The sequence below is a fragment of the Schistocerca gregaria genome, chromosome 2 (genome assembly GCF_023897955.1).
Source record: "Schistocerca gregaria isolate iqSchGreg1 chromosome 2, iqSchGreg1.2, whole genome shotgun sequence".
Taxonomy (NCBI): domain Eukaryota; kingdom Metazoa; phylum Arthropoda; class Insecta; order Orthoptera; family Acrididae; genus Schistocerca; species Schistocerca gregaria.
The window spans coordinates 989,238,964-989,266,103 of NC_064921.1; the positions used below are offsets into that span (position 1 = coordinate 989,238,964).

General features: G+C 42.3%; 1 protein-coding gene across 1 annotated transcript in view; it reads left to right on the forward strand.

The window, feature by feature from the left end:
* LOC126335483 (protein artichoke) overlaps positions 1-27,140 on the forward strand; it is a 326,438-nt gene that overhangs the window by 285,165 nt on the left and 14,133 nt on the right. The window contains exon 12 of the mRNA XM_049998802.1: positions 13,344-13,576. Within this exon, the coding sequence (XP_049854759.1) occupies positions 13,344-13,576 (233 nt within the window). The remainder of the gene's footprint in view (positions 1-13,343; positions 13,577-27,140) is intronic.

The following is a 27,140-nucleotide window of genomic DNA, read 5'->3' on the forward strand; positions in this document are numbered from 1 at the left end:
ATATTCTACCTTAGCTACCGATTTCTGATCGAAGTCTATATTTATTAATGATGTCATTCCATTTACAGTGTGGAACTGTGTTGTGTCAAAGTTTAATGAGATTGCGTGTGATGCTTCAAAAAAGGAAATATGAAATTATTTCCAGATTGCTATACGGTACTGCGACCAAGAAACAGGACAACTTCGGCTGTTGTATATTTTTACGAGGACGCTGACGAAACATCAAATTCTATAGCCAAGAAGATTAAAGAGACCATGATTAAGACTGGTCTTTCAGGATCGCAACTACAGTAGCTGCTTCTGGTGTGGACAACTGTTTCGTCAATTCCGGGAAAAAACAGTCTGTTTTCGTGATGAAAAAAAATGTTTGAAGCACCACATGTTATTGTAGGGCATTGTCACAGGCAAATACTGCGAAACATGAACTAAAAATACTGTCATACATTGATGAATCGTTAGTGGTTAAAGTATTTAATGAGGTTTCTTCAAGCATATGAAGGTGAGAGAGCTAAGAACTTTTTTGAGTTCCTACAGTCAGAGCACTCACACTGCTCCGGCATGTTCCTACACACTTTTTGACTCTTTTTTTTCTGCCATATATAGATTGGTCTAGAACTGGCCATTGTTGAAGTTCTATTTTCTAAGGCAAGGTGGAGACAATACTGCCAAACTTATTTGGACATTCGTATCCCATGATGAAAACAGTGAAGTGGACGATGAAGTAACACTCCAGAGATTTACATTTATTTTGTCCACAATGTTATGTATTTATTTAGACAACTATAAAATGTATGGAAAGTCATTATATACAGATAACCGAAATGTGTTCTGTATTCCTGAAGTTGCATACAGAAATTCTTAATAGACAAAGCAATAATTTCTTCGCATTTAACGTATTACAAGGGATGAAAAAATGTCCACAATATGGACAAGCAAAATTCGTCAGAGATGCCCAACGAGCCTATACTAGGATTCTGGAATATCTAGAAAAAATGGTCTGGCGTCTGTGAAGATTCAATTTTCAAGCTTATCTCTCAATTAAATCTTGAAGAGCCCCTTAAAATGGAGGACATAATGAAACTTACTTACAGATTATTTCATCATACTTATAGAGGGAGATGAAATATTTTCTTAAAGATGTGCACTGAATGACATCTTGTCAATCATTAAGAACTTACCAGAGGTCATTAAGAAGTTGAGAGACGCAAAGCATGTACACTCCTGGAAATTGAACTAAGAACACCGTGAATTCATTGTCCCAGGAAGGGGAAACTTTATTGACACATTCCTGGGGTCAGATACATCACATGATCACACTGACAGAACCACAGGCACATAGACACAGGCAACAGATCATGCACAATGTCGGCACTAGTACAGTGTATATCCACATTTCGCAGCAATGCAGGCTGCTATTCTCCCATGGAGACGATCGTAGAGATGCTGGATGTAGTCCTGTGGAACGGCTTGCCGCGCCATTTCCACCTGGCGCCTCAGTTGGACCAGCGTTCGTGCTGGACGTGCAGACCGCTTGAGACGACGCTTCATCCAGTCCCAAACATGCTCAATGGGGGACAGATCCGGAGATCTTGCTGGCCAGGGTAGTTGACTTACACCTTCTAGAGCACGTTGGGTTGCACGGGATACATGCGGACGTGCATTGTCCTGTTGGAACAGCAAGTTCCCTTGCCGGTCTAGGAATGGTAGAACGATGGGTTCGATGACGGTTTGGATGTACCGTGCACTATTCAGTGTCCCCTCGACGATCACCAGAGGTGTACGGCCAGTGTAGGAGATCGCTCCCCACACCATGATGCCGGGTGTTGGCCCTGTGTGCCTCGGTCGTATGCAGTCCTGATTGTGGCGCTCACCTGCACGGCGCCAAACACGCATACGACCATCATTGGCACCAAGGCAGAAGCGACTCTCATCGCTGAAGACGACACGTCTCCATTCGTCCCTCCATTCACACCTGTCGCGACACCACTGGAGGCGGGCTGCACGATGTTGGGGCGTGAGCGGAAGACGGCCTAACGGTGTGCGGGACCGTAGCCCAGCTTCATGGAGACGGTTGCGAATGGTCCTCGCCGATACCCCAGGAGCAACAGTGTCCCTAATTTGCTGGGAAGTGGCGGTGCGGTCCCCTACGGCACTGCGTAGGATCCTACGGTCTTGGCGTGCATCCGTGCGTCGCTGCGGTCCGGTCCCAGGTCGACGGGCACGTGCACCTTCCGCCGACCACTGGCGACAACATCGATGTACTGTGGAGACCTCACGCCCCACGTGTTGAGCAATTCGGCGGTACGTCCACCCGGCCTCCCGCATGCCCACTATACGCCCTCGCTCAAAGTCCGTCCTGCACATACGGTTCACGTCCACGCTGTCGCGGCATGCTACCAGTGTTAAAGACTGCGATGGAGCTCCGTATGCCACGGCAAACTGGCTGACACTGACGGCGGCGGTGCACAAATGCTGCGCAGCTAGCGCCATTCGACGGCCAACACCGCGGTTCCTGGTGTGTCCGCTGTGCCGTGCGTGTGATCATTGCTTGTACAGCCCTGTCGCAGTGTCCGGAGCAAGTATGGTGGGTCTGACACACCGGTGTCAATGTGTTCTTTTTTCCATTTCCAGGAGTGTATCTGGAGCAATGAAAGAAACAGGCTGAAAGTGGAAATGGGGAAAACGGAACTATTTGTGAATTCTAACTGTCGTATGAAACGTGCTGAATTTGCTAAATTTGTCAAATCCGACAACGGGAAAGACCTTGATCAAGGTGTGAAGCTAGAAGGGAAGTATAACTTCAAAATATAACTAGCAAAGAAACTGGAGATTCGCAGAAATGGCTGAATTTGCAGCACTAACAGTGAGTACAGTGTTAAATAAATGCATACTTCCTGTTGTTGCAGATACAATGTATGTATTGCGTAATGTGCTGTGAATAAAAATAATAACAGTAATATAATAATAATAGTAATCCGTTTTTGAGTTTTCCGGTTTCGGCTCCAGTTAAAGTTGACAACCGTGATCAAAATGAGTTTTCAGAAAGTTTAAGAAAATGAAAAAACCTAGCTGGTAGTAAACATCGTCATTTATTAATTTAATGTATATCGCATGCCTCAGGGCAAGTTTTGAAACAATAACATTAACAGAATAAAATAAAGCAAGTGGAAAGGAGTTTGTTTGCATGGGTACTGGTTATGTTTATTATGAATTTCGTCAATATCGACGCCCACAGTGTTGAACACAAACCCGATAAAAAAAACTGTCTTGAGAGTTTCTACTGCTTTTTGCATATTGAGTACTCCAGCTGTCTGACATCATTATAGGGTTATTTCAAAAGTTGATAGCACATGTACAAGATCTCTTGGTCTATACTTTTATGTACCATTTTCTCAAAATCTTGTTGTGTATCGAAATTACGAAATGGGTCTTGCAGCTGAAGTAACAATGTGAAAGACAGTTGGTCATCGTCTTTAGCTTTGAACAGCCTTTAGTTTTTGGACAAATGACCATTCTAAGGAGTAATTTCAATAATCCTGGACGTCAGTTTCAATATTACACAAGAATGTGTCTGAAGGAAGATACGTGTCCACTTCGTAAACTCGTGATCTACTGTCCTGCAGAATTCAGTAGCCGGTTCAACCATTCAGTTGTGTCCCTTTCTTGGTCTTTGATTCAAGCCTTATAGTCAAATAAAGTAGAATAGCCTGAGTTTCGAAAGCATTACTCGTTTTCTATTGCTGATTTATTTTTCCAACGAATGACACCTCTTAAAAGAAATTTTAGAATAGCAGTTTTTGTTTCGCCTCGAAGTTTGGGAAATATCTACTATAATTCTTCAGAATGTCTTACGAGTGCGACCTGCCATTCATCTTCATTTGTATCTAAATGTTCAACTTCTCGTCTCCCAACAATACTGTGAATTGCAATTTCAGATTCGAAAAACCTTTCCGCGCAATTACCTTCACCAACAAGAAGATCTTAACTGTGCGCCAGTCATTATTCCGTTTTGTCGCCATTTCCATTATCGGTTTTGAAAATGTCGTTGTAACGTCAGGAATAATGTTTCTTTACTGAAATTCGGTTTCTTCTCCTCATTTTTCACATAATCCTGTGATGCCGCTTCCCCACAAAACAGTTTGTTTCAATGTAAATTTTTTCAGCTGACGATCGATAAATGTGAGATTCATTTTCCACCTACCCGCTCTAGCACACGATCCTCTTAATAATATTTCCTGTGCTTTTCATTAAAACCAATAAAGTTCAAAAACAACATGTTTACCATCTTTTCTCGTCTTAAATCTTTCAATAAACGTTTATATGCATTTCCTTCACCGTGTCAGATCTCCCACGGCCATAACACTGTCATCACGAGTAAAACATTCAGACGTAGCGCTGAATTCCACTCGCGAACGTAACTAAATATCGGTCACCTGAGGATCGACGCCTCTCCTGCTGCCATGCCACTTAGCAGTGGTAAATGACTCATCAGAAAACACAACTTTTCGACAGCTGAGCAACAAAATCCAGATTGTAATGACAAATAACTGGAACAATGAGACTGAATAGTGTAAAAAATTGAATGAAAAGTCAAAATTGACTGGCATTAAACATGCGATCCCGCGCATGAGCCACGGACCTTGCCGTTGGTGGGGAGGCTTGCGTGCCTCAGCGATACAGATAGCTGTACCGTAGGTGCAACCACAACGGAGGAGTATCTGTTGAGAGGCCAGACAAACGTGTGGATCCTGAAGAGGGGCAGCAGCCTTTTCAGTAGTTGTAGGGGCAACAGTTTGGATGATGACTGATCTGGCCTTGTAACACTAACCAAAACGGCCTTGCTCTGCTGGTACTGCGAACGACTGAAAGCAAGGGGAAACTACAGCCGTAATTTTTCCCGAGGGCATGCACTTTACTGTAGGGTCAAATGATGATGGCATCCTCTTGGGTAAAGTATTCCGGAGGTAAAATAGTCCCCCATTCGGATCTCCGGGAGAGACTACTCAAGAGGACGTCCTTATCAGGAGAAAGAAATGTGGTGCTATAGAAAAATGCTGAAGATTAGATGGGTAGATCACATAACTAATGAAGAGGTATTGAATAGAATTGGGGAAAAGAGGAGTTTGTAGGACAACTTGACTAGAAGAAGGGATCGGTTGGTACAACATGTTCTGAGGCATCAAGAGATCACCAATTTAGTATTGGAGGGCAGTGTGGAGGGTAAAAATCGTAGAGGGAGACCAAGGGATGAATACACTAAGCAGATTCAGAAGGATGTAGGTTGCAGTAGGCACTGGGAGATGAAGAAGCTTGCAAAGGATAGAGTAGCATGGGGAGTTGCATCAAACCAGTCTCAGGACAGAAGACCACAACAACAACAACAAACATGCGATTACCATAAAGCGTAAATGGTGATATTCACTCACCAACTAGGTTTTTCGATACTTCCTGTGACGTATTGAAAACACATTTTAATGATGAACACCTTTTCTTCTAGAAATGTTTTCGTCCAATTCTCAGATACTGTACGATCCATGGCGACGAAAAAAAGTGTTTATCGAAAGGTGAAAATCTAGCGCTTTTCGAAGTACCAGTAGCATGGAAGACGTGGAAGTAACAATTTTTCGTGATAGCATATTAGATAGTAGTACAATGCTTTCGAATTTTATCCGTTTATGCTACATGTTTTCGTCACAGAGATGCTGATTGTTCAGATTATCTCCACTGTGTTTCCTGTCACTCTCGCTAAGTAAAAATATTTTCTTCCTTCTCAACACTAACACATCTAGTCATTTCTGCTATTGTGAAGCCCCAAATAAAAATTACGATAAAAAAACACTAAATGTCGCATGTATTTAATCTTCTGCACTCCAGTTCCTTCACACAACATTTAGAATTAGACCGTTTCCAATGGCTTGGTTAGTAGATCAGCTAGTTGATATGTCCCGTCAATGTGTTCTAATCCAAGATCCCCATTCAAAAATCTCTCTCTCTCTCTCTCTCTCTCTCTCTCTCTCTCTCTCTCTCTGACGTAAAAGTGGTGGACTTCAATGTGCTTCGACTTTCGATGACATGTTGGATTTTTAGATGACTTCACTGTACTTGCATTGTCAACATTGAGTGTGGGAGTTGTCATCAACATAGAGTGTGGGAGGCGTCAGTTGTTTGGATGTTCCAATCAGTTCACACTGCAACCTTCTCAGCCAGAGCAATTCCTTTGCTCCTTCACTGGCTGATATTATTTCTGCTTCCATAGTGGATGTTGCCACTGTCTTTTGTAATTGACTGGTCAATGATACAGCCCCATGGGAGAGTGTTGCGACAACAACTACTGTTGTGTCCTTGTCACCAGCATAATCAGCATCACTGTAGACTTTTAAACAAACCGAATTGTTCTTGTAAATAATTCCACAAGTCATCGTATTCATCAGGTATTTAAAAATTCTTTTCACTCGATTCCAGTCTTCAATAGTGGGATCTTCAATGGTTCTAGCCGCTTTGTTCACTGCAAAAGCAATATCCGGATGGGAGACTGTAGTCAAATACATCAGACATCCCACCGGTTCACAATAAGGAACTATGGCTGTGATCTTCTCCTTGACATCATTTTCATCACGTCCAATTGGAGTAGAAACTCCATTAGCTTCATTCATTCCAAATCTCTTCAGAATTCTATTGTATAGATCTCTTAATTAATTTGCTATTGACCCCTCTTCATTTTGCTGTATCTTCATGCCTAAAAAGTTGTTGAGAGATCCTCTAGTTGTATGAAACTCCAACTTCAACATTTCCATCATCAACATAGATTGCAACATACAAAAAATTTTTGTTGCTCCGATGGTAGAAGAGACATGGATCAGCCCTACTGTTTTCAAATCCAGCTTTGTTCATGAAGTATATAAAACGCTTGTTCCAACAATGTGGTGCCTGCTTGAGACCATACAGACTTTTCTTCAGTAAACATACACGTCCACTACCATCTTCAAAACCTTCAGGTTGTTCCATGTATACACCTTCTTCTAGTACACCAGTGAGAAAAGCTGTTTTGATGTCAAACTGGTCGAGTTTCATTTTTTGTGCAGCAGCTACTGCCAACAGGGTTCGAATTGTATCATAGCGTGCAACAGGGCTGAATGTTTCTTCATAGTCAATTCCCTGCCTTTGTATATGTCCTTTGGCCACGAGTCGACCCTTGAAACCCCATTTTTTTGTAGTTTTCTTATGCAAGACCCAACGATTCTGCAAAACCTGTGCATCACTTGGGCACTCAACTAATACCAAAGTACTATTCTCTTTGAGGGACTTCAATTCTTCATGAATATCCTCCAGCCATTGAACTTTATTGCTAGGCTGCAAAGCTTCAGTATAAGAGCTTGGATCCTTATTCCTGATTATAGGGGTTCCAGCTATGTACACAGTCTCTTCTGGTCATCCATTCTGGTTTCTCCTTCTCACATTTGCTTCTTTGTTTCTCACTTAAACCTGTAATTCCTCTGTAACTTGATGTTGTATCTAAATCTTCTTCCCCCTCACTTAATCCTTCTGTCCTTTTGTTATGACTGACATTTTCTGATTCCTTTTCCTCACCAGAAGTCTCATTAGGTTCACTTTGTCTAATGGTTTCATCCTGAGCAACTTCAAATTCAGTAACATTAGTCTGCAGATTACATACAACTTCAGCCTTAAATTTCACATCATGGCTTAGCACAACCTTCCCCTGAGATGGAATCCAGACCCTGAAGCCATCTCTATCATTCACATATCCAGCCAGACATCCATGCACAGCCTTGTCATCAAACTTTGTGCGAAAATTCTTGTTTACATGCATGTAACATTCTGTTCCAAAGATTCTCAGATGATTCAAGTTGCCTACTGGTCATCCATACCACGGTTCATATAGAGGTCTTCCCAGAGCATAGACGTATGTAGCAGTAATTTATGCTTCTGTCCATAGTTCTATTGGCAGTTTACTGGTGCTCAACTTAGAACGGGCACATTCCAAAATAGTTCAGTTTTCTCTTTCGGCAACACCATATTGCTTTGGTGGGTAAGAGGGGGTGATGCAGTGCTTGATGCCTCTGTTTGCAAACAATTCCAAGACCTTCTTGTTGTCAAATTCTTTTCCTCCATCACACCAGAACTGTGTTAACAATATGACCATACGTCTTCACTTCATTCAAGAACTGTTCCAAGACAGTGCTGACTTCATTCTTCTGCTTCAAGAAGAAAATTTTTCGAAATTTGCTTAATTCATCTTTAAAACATACATAGTAATGAGTTTTTCCAAGAGATTCTACAGTCATAAGTCCATTTACATCACCGTGGAATTGTTCACCAGGAACCACTGGTCGATTCATTCGAGTCCTGAATGGCAATCTATGCGTTTTACCCACTTCACATCCATCACAAAATTCTTCTTTGTATCTTTCCACATAGACGTTCCTCTGCTTCAAAACACTGTTCACATGTTGTTTGTGTTGGTGGCCAGATCTTTCATGATAAATTTGCAGCGTATCTGACAATGTCACCATGTTCATTTGAACTGGTTGGGATTGTTTAAATATACGTATGTCAAGAACATAGAGACCATGATTGACATGACCAGTCATCTTTGTTTCACCAGTCACTTAGTCTTCAATGTAGACACTTTTGTCATCAAGTCTTGTGCAGAAACCTTTTCATGCAGCTGCTTTTACAGAGAACAAGTGAGCACTTGTTTCAGGAACATAACGCAGTTCTCACAGTTCAGCATTCTTTGTAGAGTTATTGAACTGAATCTGAATTTTCACAGAGCCAACATGCTTACACCTCTTTTTCCAATTGAAATCTTTTCAGGAACAGCAAATTTTGTATAAGACACAAAATATTGTTTATTTGCAGTGATGTGATTTGTGGCACCGCTATCGCAATACCAACTGTCAACTTCAAAACCATTATTGACTCCTGTTGTGCATCAAAAGAATGGAAGGGTGGAGGTGGCGGCACCTGGCTGATTGCATTCTGTGCTTCAGTTATTACAGTTGGCTGAGTTTGTTGTGCGTACATCAATCTGCCAATAGCAGTAAGCAACGAGATAATGTCTTGGCTCTGAAACTGAATAAGTGCAGGGAGTTATTGATTTCTAGAAGTTGGCATTGCATACACAAGTGCAAGACATTTAAAGTAGGTATGGGTTCCATACATAAAAAATTATGAAAAAAAAAATCCAATTTGCCAGACATTGCCAACTCAAGCACCAGACACGGCACCAATATGTGAAAAAATCAGACTTGTTGCCAGTTGAACAGAAAAAATCAACTGTTGCCAGTTAAGGTCTGTTGTGTTGGTAGTGGAGATGACCAATAAGCACAGTCAACATCTACAAAAAGAAAACACAGTAATAAATTTATTTCATCAGGGAGGAGAGAGGGGAAAGAAAGGGAAGAAGGGAAAGTGGATTTAGTTACTCACAACCCAGGTTATGAAGCAACAGGGAAAGGAAAACAGGGAAGGTAGCAAGGATGGAGGCATGGTTGTCTGAGGGAAGCCAAAGATATTCTACTGCAGGTACTGTGCCAGCTTCAAACCAAAGAGGATGCATACAGAAGTAAAGAGGTGTATAGTATAAAGATGTAGGATGGAAAGATGCATGAATGGCTAAAGAGGAAAGGGAAAGAGGAGAAGAATGAAAAGTAAATGGGAGTGAGGTTGTTTAACGTAGGTTCAGTCCAGGGGGATGGCGGGATGAAAGGATGTGCTGGAGTGCAAGTTCCCATCTCCGCAGTTCAGAGGGACTGGTGTTGGGTGGGAGAAGCCAAATGGCACATACAGTGTAGCAGGTTCCTAGGTCCCTAGAATTATGCTGGAGGGCATGCTCCGCTACTGGGTATTGGACATCTCCTAGGCGGACAGTTCGTCTGTGTCCGTTCATACGCTCAGCCAGTTTAGTTGTTGTCATACCAATGTAAAAGGCTGTGCAGTGCAGGCATGTCAGCTGATAAATGACATGTGTAGTCTCACACGTGGCCCTGCCTTGAATTGTGTATGTTTTCCTAGTAGCGGGGCTAGAGTAGGTGGTTGTGGGGGGATGCATGGGGCAGGTTTTGCAGCGGGGTCTGTTACAGGGGTAGGAACTGCTGGGTAGAGAAGGTAGTCTGGGAATATTGCAGGGTTTAACAAGGATGTTACGGAGGTTAGGGGGACGACGAAAGGCAACTCTGGGTGGTGTGGGGAGAATTTTGTCAAGGGATGATCTCATTTCAGGGGTTGACTTGAGAAAGTCATATCCCTGGCGGAGTAATTTATTGATGTATTCGAGGCCAGGATAATATTGGGTGACAAGGGGGATGCTTCTGTGTGGTCTGAGGGTAGGAATATTGTTGTTGGACGAGGAGGAATGTATTGCTCGGGAGATCTGTTTGTGGACAAGGTCTGCAGGATAGTTGCGGGAGAAAAAAGCACTGGTCAGGTTATTGGTGTAATTGTTGAGGGATTCGTCACTGGAGCAGATACATTTGCCACGAATACCTAGGCTGTAGGGAAGGGAGCGTTTGATGTGGAATGGATGGCAGCTATCAAAGTGAAGGTTTGATATGGACAGAGGTGTGGATGTGAGCTTCAACAAGATGAAGGTCAACATCCAGGAAGGTGGCTTTGGTTTTGGAGAAGGACCAGGTGAAATTCAGATTCGAAAAGGAGTTGAGGTTATGGAGGAAATTAAGGAGTGTTTCTTCACCATGAGTCCAGGCCACAAAGATGTCATCTATAAACCTATACCAGGCCAGGGGAAGCAGCTGTTGGGTCTTCAGGAAAGCCTCCTCCATGCGGCCCATGAAGAGGTTGGCATAGGATGGAGCCATCCTGGTTCCCATGGCAGTTCCCCTGATTTGTTTGTAGGTCTGGCCTTCAAAAGTGAAGTAATTATGGGTGAGGATGAAGTTGGTAAGTGTGATAAGGAACGAGGTTTTTGGAAGATCTTCGGGTGGGCGTTGGGAGAGGTAGTGCTCAAGGGCAGAGAGACCGTGGGTGTGTGGGATGTTTGTGTAAAGGGATGTAGCATCTATGGTCACAAGAAAGGTTTCAGGTGGGAGAGGAGTGGGAATGGATTTGAGGCGTTCTAGGAAGTGGTTTGTGTCCTTGATGTAGGATGGGAGTCTGCAGGTGATAGGTTGGAGGTGTTGGTCTACCAGAGCTGAGATACGTTCTGTTGGGGCTTTGAAGCCTGCTACAATGGGACGGCCAGGATGGTTCTCTTTGTGGATTTTGGGTAATAGGTAGAAGGTAGGGGTACGTGGCTCAGGTGGAGTGAGTAAGTCTATGGAAGCCATTGTGAGGCCTTGTGAGGGACCTTGGATTTTTAGGATTTTCTGCAGCTCAGTCTGAATGGAGGGAATGGGATCCTGGGTAACAGCTTTGTAGGTTGAGGTGTCGGAGAGTTGACGCAGTCCTTCTGCCATATACTCCACACGGTCAAGTACCACAGTTGTGGAGCCTTCTGACAGTGAATTTCTATTATTTCCAATTTTGTGTTACTGGGAGACTAACCAATGTTACTGGAATATCTCTACATCAAAAATGAGCATGTGTTGTACAAAAGCAGGCTTATGAAGAAAGCTTTATAGTGTAGAATAAGGTATATTAAAAGTGATCATTATGGTTATTTACTTAAACGTAAATTTTGTTTGTAACAGTACACTGTTGTTAATGGCAAGTTGGACTGGAAGAAATAAATGAAAAAAATTATAGATTGTGAATATTCCCAAAAATCCATTTCATGTGAAATGAAACCAGCTCATTAGCTGCCAACTGTAGACAAAGACAAAAATTAAAACCCCTAGCTGAAGTGGCCTTGGACTGCAGACACCATCTCTTACTTTGCTGGTGTCCCAGTATGTGGCCATCTATTGAATTATCTCAAATGTAAGTAAAATAAGTGTTCACTTAAAATACATGCAGCATCAAATGAACAATGCTGTGAACACACATCTACACGTGACATTGTTCAACTTCAGCAAGAGGCTTGATATTGCTCACAGTGAACATAAAAACCCAACTGAGGCATTGCAGATGTAATGCATTTTGTTAACCACATACCTTTTCTAAGTATGGAATACTCCTTTCCCACGCAAATAGTATAAAAGAGCCTTTAGTCATTTGCAGGGATGCTTACCTTATTTTGTTGCAGTTTACTCTTTTCCTGGAAGTGCTTAACATTTAAACACAAGTGCTGTTATCATTTACTACATTTACATGTCACATAAATTCAGTCGAATGACTAGAGTGTGGAGGCCGGGGCATGTGGCCTGCACACTATTTCCATTGGTGTGTAGTTTTGTGACAGGAGAAAACAATGAGGGAGAGGTATAGAAAAGGGAGGGTGGAAGGATGGAGTTGGAGAGGAAAGTAGTAATAGTAAGCAATGGATTGAAGGGCACTAAAATGAACAGACAGCAGAGATGTACGAAACAGGTTCACGAGGAGATTCAGAGTGGACTGTGTTGTGCAAGAGTTCCAAAGCAGCTACCTTTCCTTAGTACAGAGACATTTGTTTATTGTTCTCATCTACTAGATAAAGACACATTCATAAGGCCAAGTATGCCAAAGCAATTAAACTGTAAAGATTAAATTCGGCATTTGTTGTTTTGTTTATTATGGATTTGCAGTGACAGGAAATAAGACAACAAAAAAGGAATCCCATTATTGTTGCAAGCAATGTGCCCAGGTGTTGTTCCCTGTTTTTGATTATATCGTACAAAACAGATTGTTGAGATGTGTACTTTTTATTTCATTACAAAGCTGTTTTGATACAAATAAAAAAAGCATACAATGCCATTACATTTATTTCAGAAATGCAAACTAGAAAGTGTACTTGAAAGTGTTGCAGGAACCTCTAGCTACTCCATATGCACAATATAGATAATAAAGAAAGAGGGTAAAACATAGCTACAAGTACTTCCCAAAGGATTCACTACGCTAGACATGGAAGAAGGAGCAGAAAATCTTATATTTAAGCTTCATATTCAAACTACTGTTTCCTTACTACACCTTATTTGTTCACAGTGGAGCCCCCATCACTGCTGTTGCCCCCTTCCCTACTGCACCATCTATGCAGGTAGAGGCCAACCTATTTCTTGTGAACTCTACACCTTGAATTTTGCTCTGGCTGCTGTTTACCTTAGTTTCAACAATGCATACACCCACTGTGCATTAATATTCCTTAATCAAATAAACTGATCATTGTTATTTGGATGTAAGGTCTTGGATATCTCAATTGTTTGGAGCCAATCTATTCTGTTTGATTAGCTCTGGACTTTGATCTGCATAACCTAAATTGCCCTTGGCATGAGCCCAACTCATGGTTGCAGACTGACATCACTGCGTGCTGGGGCATTCAGTGGGCTTCCGCGTCTGTCGCTGCTGGACCTGGAGAACAACTGGCTGGAGAGCGTGGAGACAGGCGCGCTGTCTGACCTGCCTCAGCTAAGAGCCGTGCGCCTGGCACACAACCGCTTGCAGCAGTTGCCACGTGCTGCCATGGCCGACCTCCCACAGCTGCGTTCAGCTGAGCTGCAGGAGAACTCCCTCTCTGACATAGCTGGTAAGTCTGTGTTAAGTGTGTGTCACGCAAACGGTGCCACTTGCTCACGCATGGCAACCGTTCGATATTGAGGGAGAGCCACTATTGGATGCTACGGTCACCATGGGACTCTTATGTACCAAATGACTCTCACAGAGGACCATTACATTGTAAATACAAAAGTATAAGGACTAGTCATACAGTTTTAATCAGCACCTCAGATAAAAAATCAAGCTGCAATCAATAAATTGGGAGACGGTATAAGTCCTCCTCTACATGTTCACACTTCAGTGCAAGGTATTCTTCACAACAATGAATGACTTGGTGGAGACCTTGGTTGTAGAAGACTGCATTTTGGCAGTTCAGGAAATGTTCTGCCTCAACAATCATCTCATCTTCACTCTGGAAATGTCTGCCATGCATTGGTTTCTTCATCCAAGGAAAGAAAAAGAAATAATGGATGCTATGTCAGGAGAATATGCAGAGTGAGACAAAATTTGATAGCCCAAAGAAGCAGTATTTATTATGTGTCTTTTGCAAAATGAGCTAGAGAGTCATCGTGGAGCAAAAATGCTTGACAGGCTCCCACAAGCTCAATACAAGGTTTTGATAGCATGCTCTTGTGACAGTTTACCCTCATGAGCATAATCTGTTAGCACCACATTGTGACAGTTTCAAAAAATGCACTGGATCACCTTGTTTGATGATGATTTGGTCCTCGTCTTGTTTGGTGGTCACACAATCTGATTGCCTGCTTTGCTCCTTTTTTTCAGATCATAGTGATACACCCAGCACTTATCTGTGGTGATTAGGTGGCTAAATACATCATCTGGAATGCCCTGACATAGATCCGACACTTCTGCTGTTCATTTTCGCTGCTACCTCAATTTTCCACTACTTTTAAAATGGGTGTCAAACTATTTGGATGAGCATGAGCAGTTCCATAACCCAGTAGGCAGCGACCTTATCATGTTCAAAATGTTATGCGATATGTTGAATACAAATACAACTTATGTTCACTTTGTTCACTATCATATTGATTGTGATACACCAATCTCAAGTACCAGGGCCTCCAGTCCTCTTGCAATTCCCAGTTCTTCACATACATGATCTGCTACTCTACTTATTTCTTCATCATTAAGACTTGTCTGATCACACTGGAAGTGTCTGTGCCAGCTAACTACTGCAGCATATGAGGATACATGTTGCTGTGCCTGTCCACCAACTCAGCGTGGGTTGTTACACTGTTATTTCCCTTCAAATGCAGAAAAAGAATTTGCACACAATACACCACTTCATCAATGGGCTGTACTATATTGCTTTGGCTCCTCCAGTGGCATCCTATGGTGCCTTGGCACAAAGATTTCAGTGTGTACCAGAAAATTGCAAACATGTAATTGCAAAAGCACTCTATTTTTTGAGGTGCAAAGCTTTAAGACTAACCTTCATTGTAGTCATATTTCTGTAAGCAGACTTACAAGGAGCAGTAGGATACTGCAACCCACCAAATTTGATGAGGTTAGTATACTGGTTGGAGATTACACAAAAGCAACTCCTGTGAAAGTGTTATGTCACTATGCACCCATTATCCATAATGATCATGACACAGCTGTGATCAAGGACTAGTTAGAATTATCAGACCACTTGAAAACAAGAAAATTTTGTTATGTATATCAATTCCATAACTTAAAAGTTGCCAAGAGATTGAAGAACTAATTATTTTGATGCACTGCACAAATATTAGTGGAGAAAATTCTTAACAGGGGCAGTGTCTAAGTGGTACAGCACTTGCGTTCAGATCACAGTCGACATTTGAATATGTGAGTCTGAATTGCACATCTTGCTGTGATTCCTACTCTTTTGCAAAAGATTTACAGCTGTAGCATACATTTATTTATTGGTATTTTAAATTAAATAAAATTTGAAAAAAGAAGATCCACATACATGCCTATAAACTTTGATGACACTTCTTTAACACACATCAAAACTGGTGCTTCTAGAGTTTTTCTTTGTTCACAGTAAAATATATTTAATTTTAAATAGTAATACCAGTGTAGTATAAAATCAATTTTTTCAACCTCTTGCAAAGGAGTAAACAACATAGTAAGATGTTCAGTCCAAACCCATACACACACACGGAACTTGTGTGCGGTCCAGAGATAAGTCTTTGCCATCATTCCATTTATTAAGGGCATTTCTTCACAAGTATGTCTGCAATGGCCCAAATCACGAATCCTTCAAATTATCAGAAACCATTAGCTCTTGGGGCTGACAGATATAAATAAAGATTCACTATAATCAAATGTTCTAATGAACGATGTAGGTAAAGATAGATTCCTACTTGCTGTAAAAGACATATGAAGTTGCAGAGCACTTACCATGGCTACCAATCTTACGACATCCTAAGGGTTATGCGTTTCTCATCAGATGTTGTATGTTTAGTTTTGAAAGGTTCGTTCCTCTGTATCCTCAAGTAACGCTCTGGACATACCCCTGATAAGCAATGGTAAAACACAGTTTGAAACTTCCTGGCAGATTAAAACTGTGTGCCCGACCGAGACTCGTACCCGGGACCTTTGCCTTTCGCGGGCAAGTGCTCTACCATCCGAGCTACCAAAGCACGACTCACGCCCGGTACTCACAGCTTTACTTCTGCCAGTACCTTGTCTCCTACCTTCCTAACTTTACAGAAGCTCTCCTGCGAACCTTGCAGAACTAGCACTCCTGAAAGAAAGGATATTGCAGAGACATGGCTTAGCCACAGCCTAGGGAATGTTTCCAGAATGAGATTTTCACTCTGCAGCGGAGTGTGCGCTGATATGAAACTTCCTGGCAGATTAAAACTGTGTGCCCGACCGAGACTTGTACTCGGGACCTTTGCCTTTCGCAGGCAAGTGCTCTACCATCCGAGCTACCAAAGCACGACTCACGCCCGGTACTCACACCTTTACTTCTGCCAGTACCTTGTCTCCTACCTTCCTAACTTTACAGAAGCTCTCCTGCGAACCTTGCAGAACTAGCACTCCTGAAAGAAAGGATATTGCAGAGACATGGCTTAGCCACAGCCTGGGGAATGTTTCCAGAATGAGATTTTCACTCTGCAGCGGAGTGTGCGCTGATATGAAACTTCCTGGCAGATTAAAACTGTGTGCCCGACCGAGACTTGTACTCGGGACCTTTGCCTTTCGCGGGCAAGTGCTCTACCATCTGAGCTACCGAAGCATGACTCACGCCCAGTACTCACACCTTTACTTCTGCCAGTACCTCGTCTCCTACCTTCCTAACTTTACAGAAGCTCTCCTGTGAACCTTGCAGAACTAGCACTCCTGAAAGAAAGGATATTGCAGAGACATGGCTTAGCCACAGCCTGGGGAATGTTTCCAGAATGAGATTTTCACTCTGCAGTGGAGTGTGCGCTGATATGAAACTTCCTGGCAGATTAAAACTGTGTGCCCGACCGAGACTCGAACTCGGGACCTTTGCCTTTCGCGGGCAAGTGCTCTACCATCTGAGCTACCGAAGCACGACTCACGCCCGGTACTCACAGCTTTACTTCTGCCAGTACCTCGTCTCCTACCTAGAGCACTTGCCCGCGAAAGGCAAAGGTCCCGAGTTCGAGTCTCGGTCGGACACACAGTTTTAATCTGCCAGGAAGTTTCATATCAGCGCACACTCCGCTGCAGAGTGAAAATCTCATTCTGAAAACACAGTTTGTCAAATACTCTCTTTTGCCTGCCAGGAGAGGATGTAGGAATAGTGATGAAGTATTTTGTCTTTTATGCAGATGGAGCAAGGTTTAACCTGATTTGTAATTCTAACCACAATGAAATTTTCACTCTGCAGCAGACTGTGCATAGATATGAAACTTCCTGGTAGATTAAAACTCGGGACCTTTGCCATTCGTGGGGAAGTGTTCTACTACTGAGCTACTCAAGCACAACTCACGACCCGCCCTCACAGCTTCAATTCTGCCACTACCTCGTCTCTTACCTTCCAAACTTCACAGAAGATCTAAATAATTAATGGAAAATCTCATATAAAGATGTGAAACAAATACTAACAAAGAGATAGAGGGACTGGCCAGTACTTACCTCAGCTCAGTACAGCCAATAGATACACAAAAAACAACCGAAAATATAAGTTCCTAGCTTTTGGAATAACTGTTCCTTCATCAGGGAGGAGAGAGGGGAGAGAAAGGGAAGAAGGGAAAGTGGATTTAGTTACTCACAACCCAGGTAATGAAGCAACAGGGAAAGGAAAACTGGGAGGGTGGCAAGGATGGAGGCATAGTTGTCAGAGGGAAGCCAAAGGCCTCCATCCTTGCTACCCTCCCAGTTTTCCTTTCCCTGTTGCTTCCTAACCTGGGTTGTGAGTAACTAAATCCACTTTCCCTTCTTCCCTTTCTGTCCCCTCTCTCCTCCCTGATGAAGGAACATTTATTCCGAAAGCTAGGAACGTAAATTTTCGGTTGTTTTTTTGTGTATCAATCGGCTGTACTGAGCTGAGGTAAGTACTGGCCAGCCCCTCTATCTCTTTGTTAGTATTTGTTTCAAAACTTCACAGAAGCTCTTCTGCGAACCTTGCAGAACTAGCACTCCTGGAAGACAGGATATTGCAGAGACATGGCTTAGCCACAGCCTGGGGGATGTTCCCAGAGTGAGACTTTCACTCTGCAGCAGAGTGTGCGCTGATATGAAACTTCGTGGCAGATAAAAACTGTGTGCCGAACCAAGACTCGAACTCAAGACCTTTGCCTTTCATGGGCAAGAGCTCTACCACTGAGTTACCCAAGCACAACTCACGACCCACCCACACAGCTTTAATTCTGTCAGTACCTCATCTCGTACCTTCCAAGCTTCACAGAAGCTCTTCTGCGAACCTTGCAGAACTAGCACTCCTCGAAGACAGGATATTGTGTAGACATGGCTTAGCCACAGCCTGGGTGATGTTTCCAGAATGAGATTTTCACTTTGCAGCAGAGTGTACGCTGATATTAAACTTCCTGGCAGATTAAAACTGTGCACTGGACTGAGACTCGAACTCGGGACCTTTGCCTTTCGCTCTGCCACTCAGCTACCCAAGCACGACTCACGATCCGCCCTCACAGCTTCAATTATGTCAGTACCTCATCTCCTACCTTCCAAAATTCACAGAAGCTCTTCTGTGAACCAGATTCGAGTCTCAGTCCGACACACAGTTTTAATCTGCCAGGACATTTCAATTCTAACCACCTTTTCACATGGTAAATCCTACTACCCCCTTCCCTCTCTCAACACACTTTACAATTATGTGCCAACATCATGTTAAGGACATACACTACACTGCATATGTTTCTTAGGGGCACTGTAATAGCTGCAGTTATCAGGTATGCTACCTTACAATGCTCCGTGGACCTTTTCGTGGTGTGTGTGGACACATGTTCTGTTTCAGGAAAACAAAGCCTGACTACAAAATGGTGGGCAAGTACCTGAATCATAAAGACATCACACATCTAGAATAAGCAGCATGCTCCTCAGACTTCAAGTGATTGTAAATGCATGGTATGCTCAATGTAAAGGTAGTCTGGTCCTAACACAGCCACCATAGACTGTTTCTGACCTCCAGAAGATTCTTCTCCAAGAAGTGAAGGTGTCACTGCTAGCCAGGGTGGACTGTCTGATCCACAGTTGACAAGTAACTACTTCTGAATTTCCATGTATCAGTGTCACACACCACTCTGACATTTTGTACGCCATCCATAGGCCGATGCCAAACAAGGTATATGTCAGCTATGGATCATAGTCAGTCTTATGGTACAGTGTATATTGTATACAATATAACCCTGTGTCAATGTTACAGTGATTTCTTAGCACCTTTTAGAGCACACATTATTGTTTTGCTTCATGAATCACCAGTAGCCCTTAACTGATAGATATTAGTATAGTAGGTTATTTCATTAATATAGTAAATATACAGCCTAAAGGTACTTGACAAGCTAATGTACACAGGCTGGTATATATGGGAAAAATGAAAAATTCTTGTTCTGCCACTAAAAGAATGTAATTTGAATAAAAAGTGAATTATTTTTAGAGATAGTGCAATTTTAGGGCAATGTACTTTGTCCAACAGTTTTTTCAGGTGAATAGAATAGATTATATCCCTGAAGTGTCATTCTGAAAAATGTCTGTGTATTACAGTCATGTAATCTTAACAGTATCATGAAAAGAATAGATTACTACTCACTATAAACATGACACTGAATTCAGTTGCTGTCAGGCAGTCCATTAAAATATATATATACCGTAATATCACACGCAACTGAGGAAGACAGGACTACAAAAGTTGAAGATGACACATTGAGTTGCAGACAGGCACGAGAGACTGTTATGCACTGAACTTTCAACCAAAGCCTTCTTCAGAAAGGAAACACATCTCATGCACACATAACCATTCTCTCTGCCTGCTCCGGCCAGAGTGCAACTGTGTTGAACAGAGGCAGCAATCCAGAGCATGGCAAGAAAGGGAGACAGATAGCAGGCTATGGGTAGCATATCAATCAAAGCACTATTTATGTGGGTCCATTTTTCTAATTATGATTATTGTATGGGAACAGGATCGGTAATCGGGATATAGAAAATGTAATTCCCATATATGTTGTAGCTCGTATATATTTCCACTTGACACAGCGTACAGAATGAAGTATAACAAAGAACTGACTAAAGTAAAGTTAAGATGGAGGCTCGACAGAGCACTTAGAGTTCACAGATATTAAGTTTCGAGGTCGATACGAACTATCGATGCCACACAGCCCGTCTCCCCCCTCCCCCCCCCCCCTCCCCCAGTACAGAGTACTACTGATGTCCAAGGGTGAGGGCGTGCAAGTGTCAATGTCGGTGGAAATCATGTGCGTAGGCAGGTGCACCACCGGTACTTCCATCTCGAATGAGGTGGGTTGTGCAGGTGGAGTGGTGAGAGGCAGGTCCACTTCATAGTCAGTCAGCCACCATGGCTGGATGAAACGGTGGCCGGCCCGGGAGTAAGCGGGCGGGTGGGCGGTCAACGGCGTGGTGGAGGCGAGTGTGGCCCTTAAGTGAAATGAACCATCCATAGAAATGAAAGCACGTAGAGATGCTCAGTCACACTCACACAGGAGTGTGAGGTTGTGTGCAATGTTGATGTGTAAGGGACCGTCCGATGGCAGGACTTCGGTATCTGTCAAAAGAATGAGCACTCGGTCATCAAACATCACTATAAAAACATCGTTCAATTGGTGTGTTGGCACGCTGCAGGACAAACTGATAGTAGGTGTGTGTGTCTCCAACATTGGAAGTGAGGGCGTGAAACCTGCGCAGGTTGAAACAGGGGACCAGGTCGGGAAACGAGTGAATGGTGGCAAACAGTCTTCAGCGAAAGAGGTGTGTGGTGAGGTTGATGGGAGCACGTCTTCATTCTTGATCAAGGATGGATCGTCTGCAGAGTCCAACTGCGGTGGTGAGAGACCATCAAGGTCGATGAAAGCCAGCTGCAATGCAGGGAAACTGTCTGTATGTGGTCTTTAATCGTGATATCAAAAGTCATGTCCCCCCGCCACAGGAACTTGTAGGGGCCAAGATAAGGAGGTTTAAGAGGCTGCCTAATTGCATCATCATACAGCATGATGTGGGAGCAGTCGGAGAGTGTGGTGGGAACATAAGTCTCGGGCAGTGAGTGACTGATGGGCGGGTGCAAACGCATTTGTTGAAAATGCGTGCGTATCCAACTAATGAAATCTGGCTTGGGGGGAAGATCCTCGCTAACCTGGGGAAGAATAAGTTCCCTCGGTAGGACCGGATTTTTGCTGAAAACAAATTTTGATATAGTCCCCTGTAGGTCAGGTTTGTAGGTCAAGTGTAGACCAAGTAGCATCCATGGGAGAGCTTCCAACCAGAAACAATCATGGCACCGAAGGGCCATCTTGAGGGTGCGGTGCCATCTCTCCACCAACTCATTGCTTTGTGGGTGATAGGCAGTAGTGTGTATTTTTTTAATACCACAGATATTGCAGAGGATGGTGAAAAGGGAGGATACGAACTGTGTTAGTGATAGTGGTGGGCACACGAAATGAGCGATCCACGAACCAATGAAAGCCTTGGCTACCATCTCAGCAGGTATCTTATGGAGAGGGACACCATCGACCCTGTGAGAGATAGTTGATAAGATATATCTATGGCCCTCCGAAGGAGGAAGAGGCCTGATCAGATTAATATGTATGTGACAGAATCCTCCTACGGGAATATCGAACTTGCCCAGAGGCAGGGAGGTGAGGTGGCTGATCTTGTTGTGCTGACAAGTGATACAGCTGTGTGCCCAGGTTTGACAGTCCCATTTGATATTCTTCCAAACAAAACATTCTGACAAGAGATGTGTGGTGGCTTGAACACCCGGGTGGGCTACGTTATGCAGGGCATCAAAAACCTGTCGGCGCAGCCCAGGTGAGATCAAAGGGCGTACGGTGCTGGTCAAAGAATCACACCTCACCTCATTGGAAATGCCAGGAAATTTAGCCTTTGTGAAAACAAGTGATGTTTGTGGGTCTCGTAGGAAAGCCTGAAAATCTGCATCAGAAGCTTGGAGGGAGGCTAGATCAGAAAGATCAATGATGTGGGAAACAGCACTGATCGGCAAGAAGAAATCCGCAGAGACGTTATCCGCATCCTTGATGTAACGGACGTCTGTTGTGATTTGAGAAACCAGGTCAAAGTGGCGGTAATGTCGAGAGGGTGGGTCCTCAGGTGGGTTGCAGAATGCTTCTGCCAGTGATTTGTGATCGGTGAGGACAAAAAACGAACGTCTCTCGACGTCGGGGCAGAAATGTTTGATTGTCTCGTAAACAGCAAGGAGCGCTCTATCTAATGCAGAATATTTTCTTTGACATGTAGATAGTTTCTTGGAGAAGAAATGAAGGGGAGATACTGTGTCGCCCTCATGTTGTTGCAACACTGCCCCCACCGCGATGTCGCTGGTGTCCGTAGTGATGAATAACTCAGCCGAGGGGTCGGGGTGGGTAAGTGTCACAGTGTGAGCTAAAGATGTCTTCAAGGCCTTGAAGGCCTCCAGCACTGGAGCAGTCCAAGGGATGGATACTGGAAGTTTGTTTGCCTGATACTGTGTCCATCAGGGGTGCCTGAACAGCGGCGGCGGAAGGCAGATGGTGATGGTAGTAATTGATGGTGCCGAGGAAACGGTGTAGCTCTTTGTAAGTAGCTGGGGATGAAGAAATAACAAAACTTGGTGAGCAAAATTGTGCTTCCATATCTTCGAACAAGGCATTGTTTGGCATAGTCATTGCATAGTGCATATAACCTGTTGCATAAACATCTGTGCAGAAGAGGTGCAACACAAACGAACTGCAGGGTCACCACTGTGGGAACGGGATCAGTAATCGGGGTGTAGAAAACTTAATTCCCATATATGTCGTAGCTCGTATATAGGCACAATAAAAAACACACAAACACACACACAAAATTTCTAGCTTTCGCAACCAAGGCTTGTGTCTGTATATGTATGGATGGACGTGTGTGTGTGTGTGTGTGTGTGTGTGTGTGTGTGTGTGTGTGTGTGTGTGTGTGCGCGCGCGCGAGTATACACCTATCCTTTTTTCCCCCTAAGGTAAGTCTTTCCGCTCCCGGGATTGGAATGACTCCTTACCCTCTCCCTTAAAACCCACATCCTTTTGTCTTTCCCTCTCCTTCCCTCTTTCCTGAAGAAGCAACCGTTGGTTGCGAAAGCTAGAAATTTTGTGTGTGTGTTTGTGTGTTATTTTATTGTGCCTGTCTACCAGCGCTTTCCTGCTTGGTAAGTCTTGGAATCTTTGTTTTTAATATATTTTTCCCAAGTGGAAGTTTCTTTCTATTTTATTTATATCTCGTATATATTTACACTTGACACTGCGTCTGTACAGAATAAAGTATAACAAAGAACTGACTAAAGTAAAGTTAAGATGGAAGCTCGACAGAGCACTTAGAGTTCACAGATATTAAGTCTTGTGGTCGATACGAACTATTGACGCCACAATTGCTCTTACAATTCTTCTCAATATATGTTTGTCATCCGGCTGGTGCAAAAAAATTGGATGTGTACCTGTGGTTGTTTTACCCTTTGCAAAATAATCAGTAAAATACCTTTAGATTCCCAGAAATCACTGAATCAAACTTTCTGACAAATTAAAAAGGATTCATATTTTTTTGCTGTGGGTAACTGTTCCCATTTACTGCTTTAAGTGCTGTTTCATTGATGGTGTGAAGTGGTGGTTCCAGAAGCCATTCATTGTAACAAACTGAAGTTAAACTCTTCTTAAAGCACTCCTGATCTTGCAGAGGAAAGCATTTTTGCACTAAATGATTTTCAAGACTGAAAAAAAATTGCAGCATTTATCCTCCATACAGCTTTCTGATATTTAATTTATATTCAACACGTACCATACTTTTTTTTCCTGAGGTGCTTATGGTGTGAACTACTACTTATACCTTTAATCTCTGACAATTCAGTAACATTTTGTGCACTACCACAGTTGTTTCATCCATGGCTGTAGTTCAGGGAAATCCTTCACACGGATCACCTTCAATATTAATACAGCTACATCTAAATTTGATCATTCATTTATGAACTGTGGAAAATGAAGCAGCAATTTCCTTATAAATGTTTACCAACTATGAATGATATTTTTTTAGAAATGAACCCTCCAACAAAGAATTAAATGAGAGCAAGCTACGCCAGTTTATTCATTTGAACAAAACATTACTACTTTTAATGCTATACAAGCAATCTACCCTGCAGACCTAGTTTACGTATAAAGTTGCTAGGCTTCCAAATGGATAACAAAGTGGTGTGCCACTTGCAAGTGGACAAGTTTACCAAAAAACTGAGTTCTGGCTGTCTTGCACATATTAAATACTCTCTTTGTATTGGCCTCTGTACACCTAACCAACATAACAGTTCCATTCCAAGACCCAACAAGCACCAAAATACTTTTTCCCCATGTTGCACAAGAGACTGGATCAGCTACCACTTGTGCAATGAAAACAATTATGGGGAGATCAAGTAAGGCTCCATCTGCGGTGTAATTCTTTTGATTTTTCTTATAATGGTCGTTTTGTAAGATTTATGTGAAATGAAGTAAAGAATCATAGGACTCTTCTTAGAATAACTGCTTTCAGAATTTTAACGGTAAACTTCTCTATGCTGCCTCTGTGGTAGTGTTTGCCACTGGAGTTTACAGAGTGTCCCCATGACACTGTGCTTACTTAATGAACACTAGAAGAAATGTAACACCCAACTTTTGATCTTCTTTGTATCCTCTATTAATCATACCTGGTAAGGTCCTAGACCAACAAGCAATACGTGTGGGAATGACCAACGGAAAATGACAAAAAATGTCAGAGAAAGTGTGCAATTGAGTTTGCCTTATTTCAGTTCTGTACCAGTGCAGAAGCTCTGTAAATTTACTGTGCAGTCATCACTATTTGTAGTGGGTACTAAGATTATACTGAAAGGAAAGGTAACAGTTGTCTGTGGAACCTGTTAGATGACCAGCTTCATTCAGTGGCAGACATTGTGCCAAATAGGGTATTGTGTATTTCAAAATGAAAATGACTCCATTCATATGACCGAAATGCCCATGACTGGTTTGGTGATCTAGCGTATGAAATAATGTCTTCTTTGAATATTGTTAATCTGAATCTCTCAAGCAGTTGTATCACTTTCTTTGCAGCAATTGGTATAAAACTATGTGGACCACCATTCAGAATTTTAATTTTCCTAAGGAATATTCAGACAGTTTTGGATGCTAAATTTGACCCAACTCCATATTAATTGCGTTTTCATACCATTTTGCCCTACCTTTCTGTCCTTCACAGTGTTTATTTTGTATTTCGATTTGTGTACTACTAAAATAAAAATTAAAAGCCAAACATAATTTATCATCATTTAAATGTGATTAGATGTAATACTACAAGCTACTCAAGACTTAGCAAAAGGGTAGATATGTCCATAGTAAGTGGAATGATGCCAACACTCAGCCCTCCTCTCTTTATGAATCACAATGTCAATAAACGGTTGAGAAACTCAACAGTGCTCTAATAGGTTACTCATCAAATTCTATTAAAATTTTCATGTTAGTTAATCCTTAAATAAACACAGTTTATGGTGTATTTCTTACGAAAAAAAATTGATAGCACAGGTGCCCACTCCTAGTTACAGGGAGGGCAACTCAATTGATCAACAGATTTAATCACTTATATCTCTCTGTAGCAGAATTCTAGAAAATATCCTAATTTCAAACAAATATACATCCCTGAATTAGGTGCTCTTCACCCAGTCATCCAGCACATTCTGCAATGCTGACCACACAAAAACTAATAGGTTTCAGTCCTGGTCTGGCATACAGTTTTAATCTGCTAAGAACTTTCAAATCAGCACACACTCCACTGCATAGTGAAAATTCATTCTCATGACTCATTGTCTCCTAAGATACATAGATTAAGGTAATGCACTGTTCCCAGGTAATGCACTGTTCTCCTTTATATGTAGCTGGAGCCAGTTGAAACAGACACTGCTGACCACATCTTTCAGGTGATGCCTAGTGTTGATTGAAAGTGCCAGTTTGTTTACCATTATGAACAAAATTATTTTAAAGCAGAATTTTACACGCTCATTTAATAGCGTGGTCCCAAATTAACCTGGTGCAATATTTGTTTTTTATATAACTGTGCATTCGGTTTCAGATTTACTGCTATCTTGAAATTCTGAACTGCTGCATCTATGAGTAAATCTTTGTAGCAGGTGACAATCATATAGATTTCATTTCCGTTGGAGTTATACTTGTACTAGAAACAGAGTCTTCAAGTAATTTCAGGTTTGGTACAAAAAAAAAAAAAAATAAAAGAGGGTTCAAATGGCTCTGAGCACTATGGGACTTAACATCTATGGTCATCAGTCCCCTAGGACTTAGAACTACTTAAACCTAACTAACCTAAGGACATCACACAACACCGAGTCATCACAAGGCAGAGAAAATCCTTGACCCCGCCGGGAATCGAACCCGGGAACCCTGGCGCGGAACAAAGGAATACACCACACTCCTTTTAACAAATGGTTATATTGTATTAACAAAACCCCACAAGCATCACAACTCCTAATAATAATGCAAATGCCCAAACACCATACCACCTTGAAGGCATGCAATATCCATCCATATCATATCTCATTCAAAAACAAATTATAAAAGCTTCCAGTTCCCTATGCTAAACTATTTAAAAAAATGGTATCAACTGTTGACCATCAATCATATGCTAGGTAGACATAAGGTCAAGCTAAGCAAGAAAATGAAATGTCTTCCCTCTCATTCTATGGTGTTGTGTCCTCAAAGAACTAAAATCCTGGGTGACTTTTTTACTTATTTTGTGAACAATTTCTATCGCCCTTTTCTCTGTTTTTTAGTCTCGTCTCATAATAATAATTACAACTCCATTAAATCACCAATGCTGATCTCAGAAAGCAAAGTATATATGTTATTGTTGACGTATTGTGTGACACCCTTCATCATAGCTTCAGTGAGATCTTGAGACTC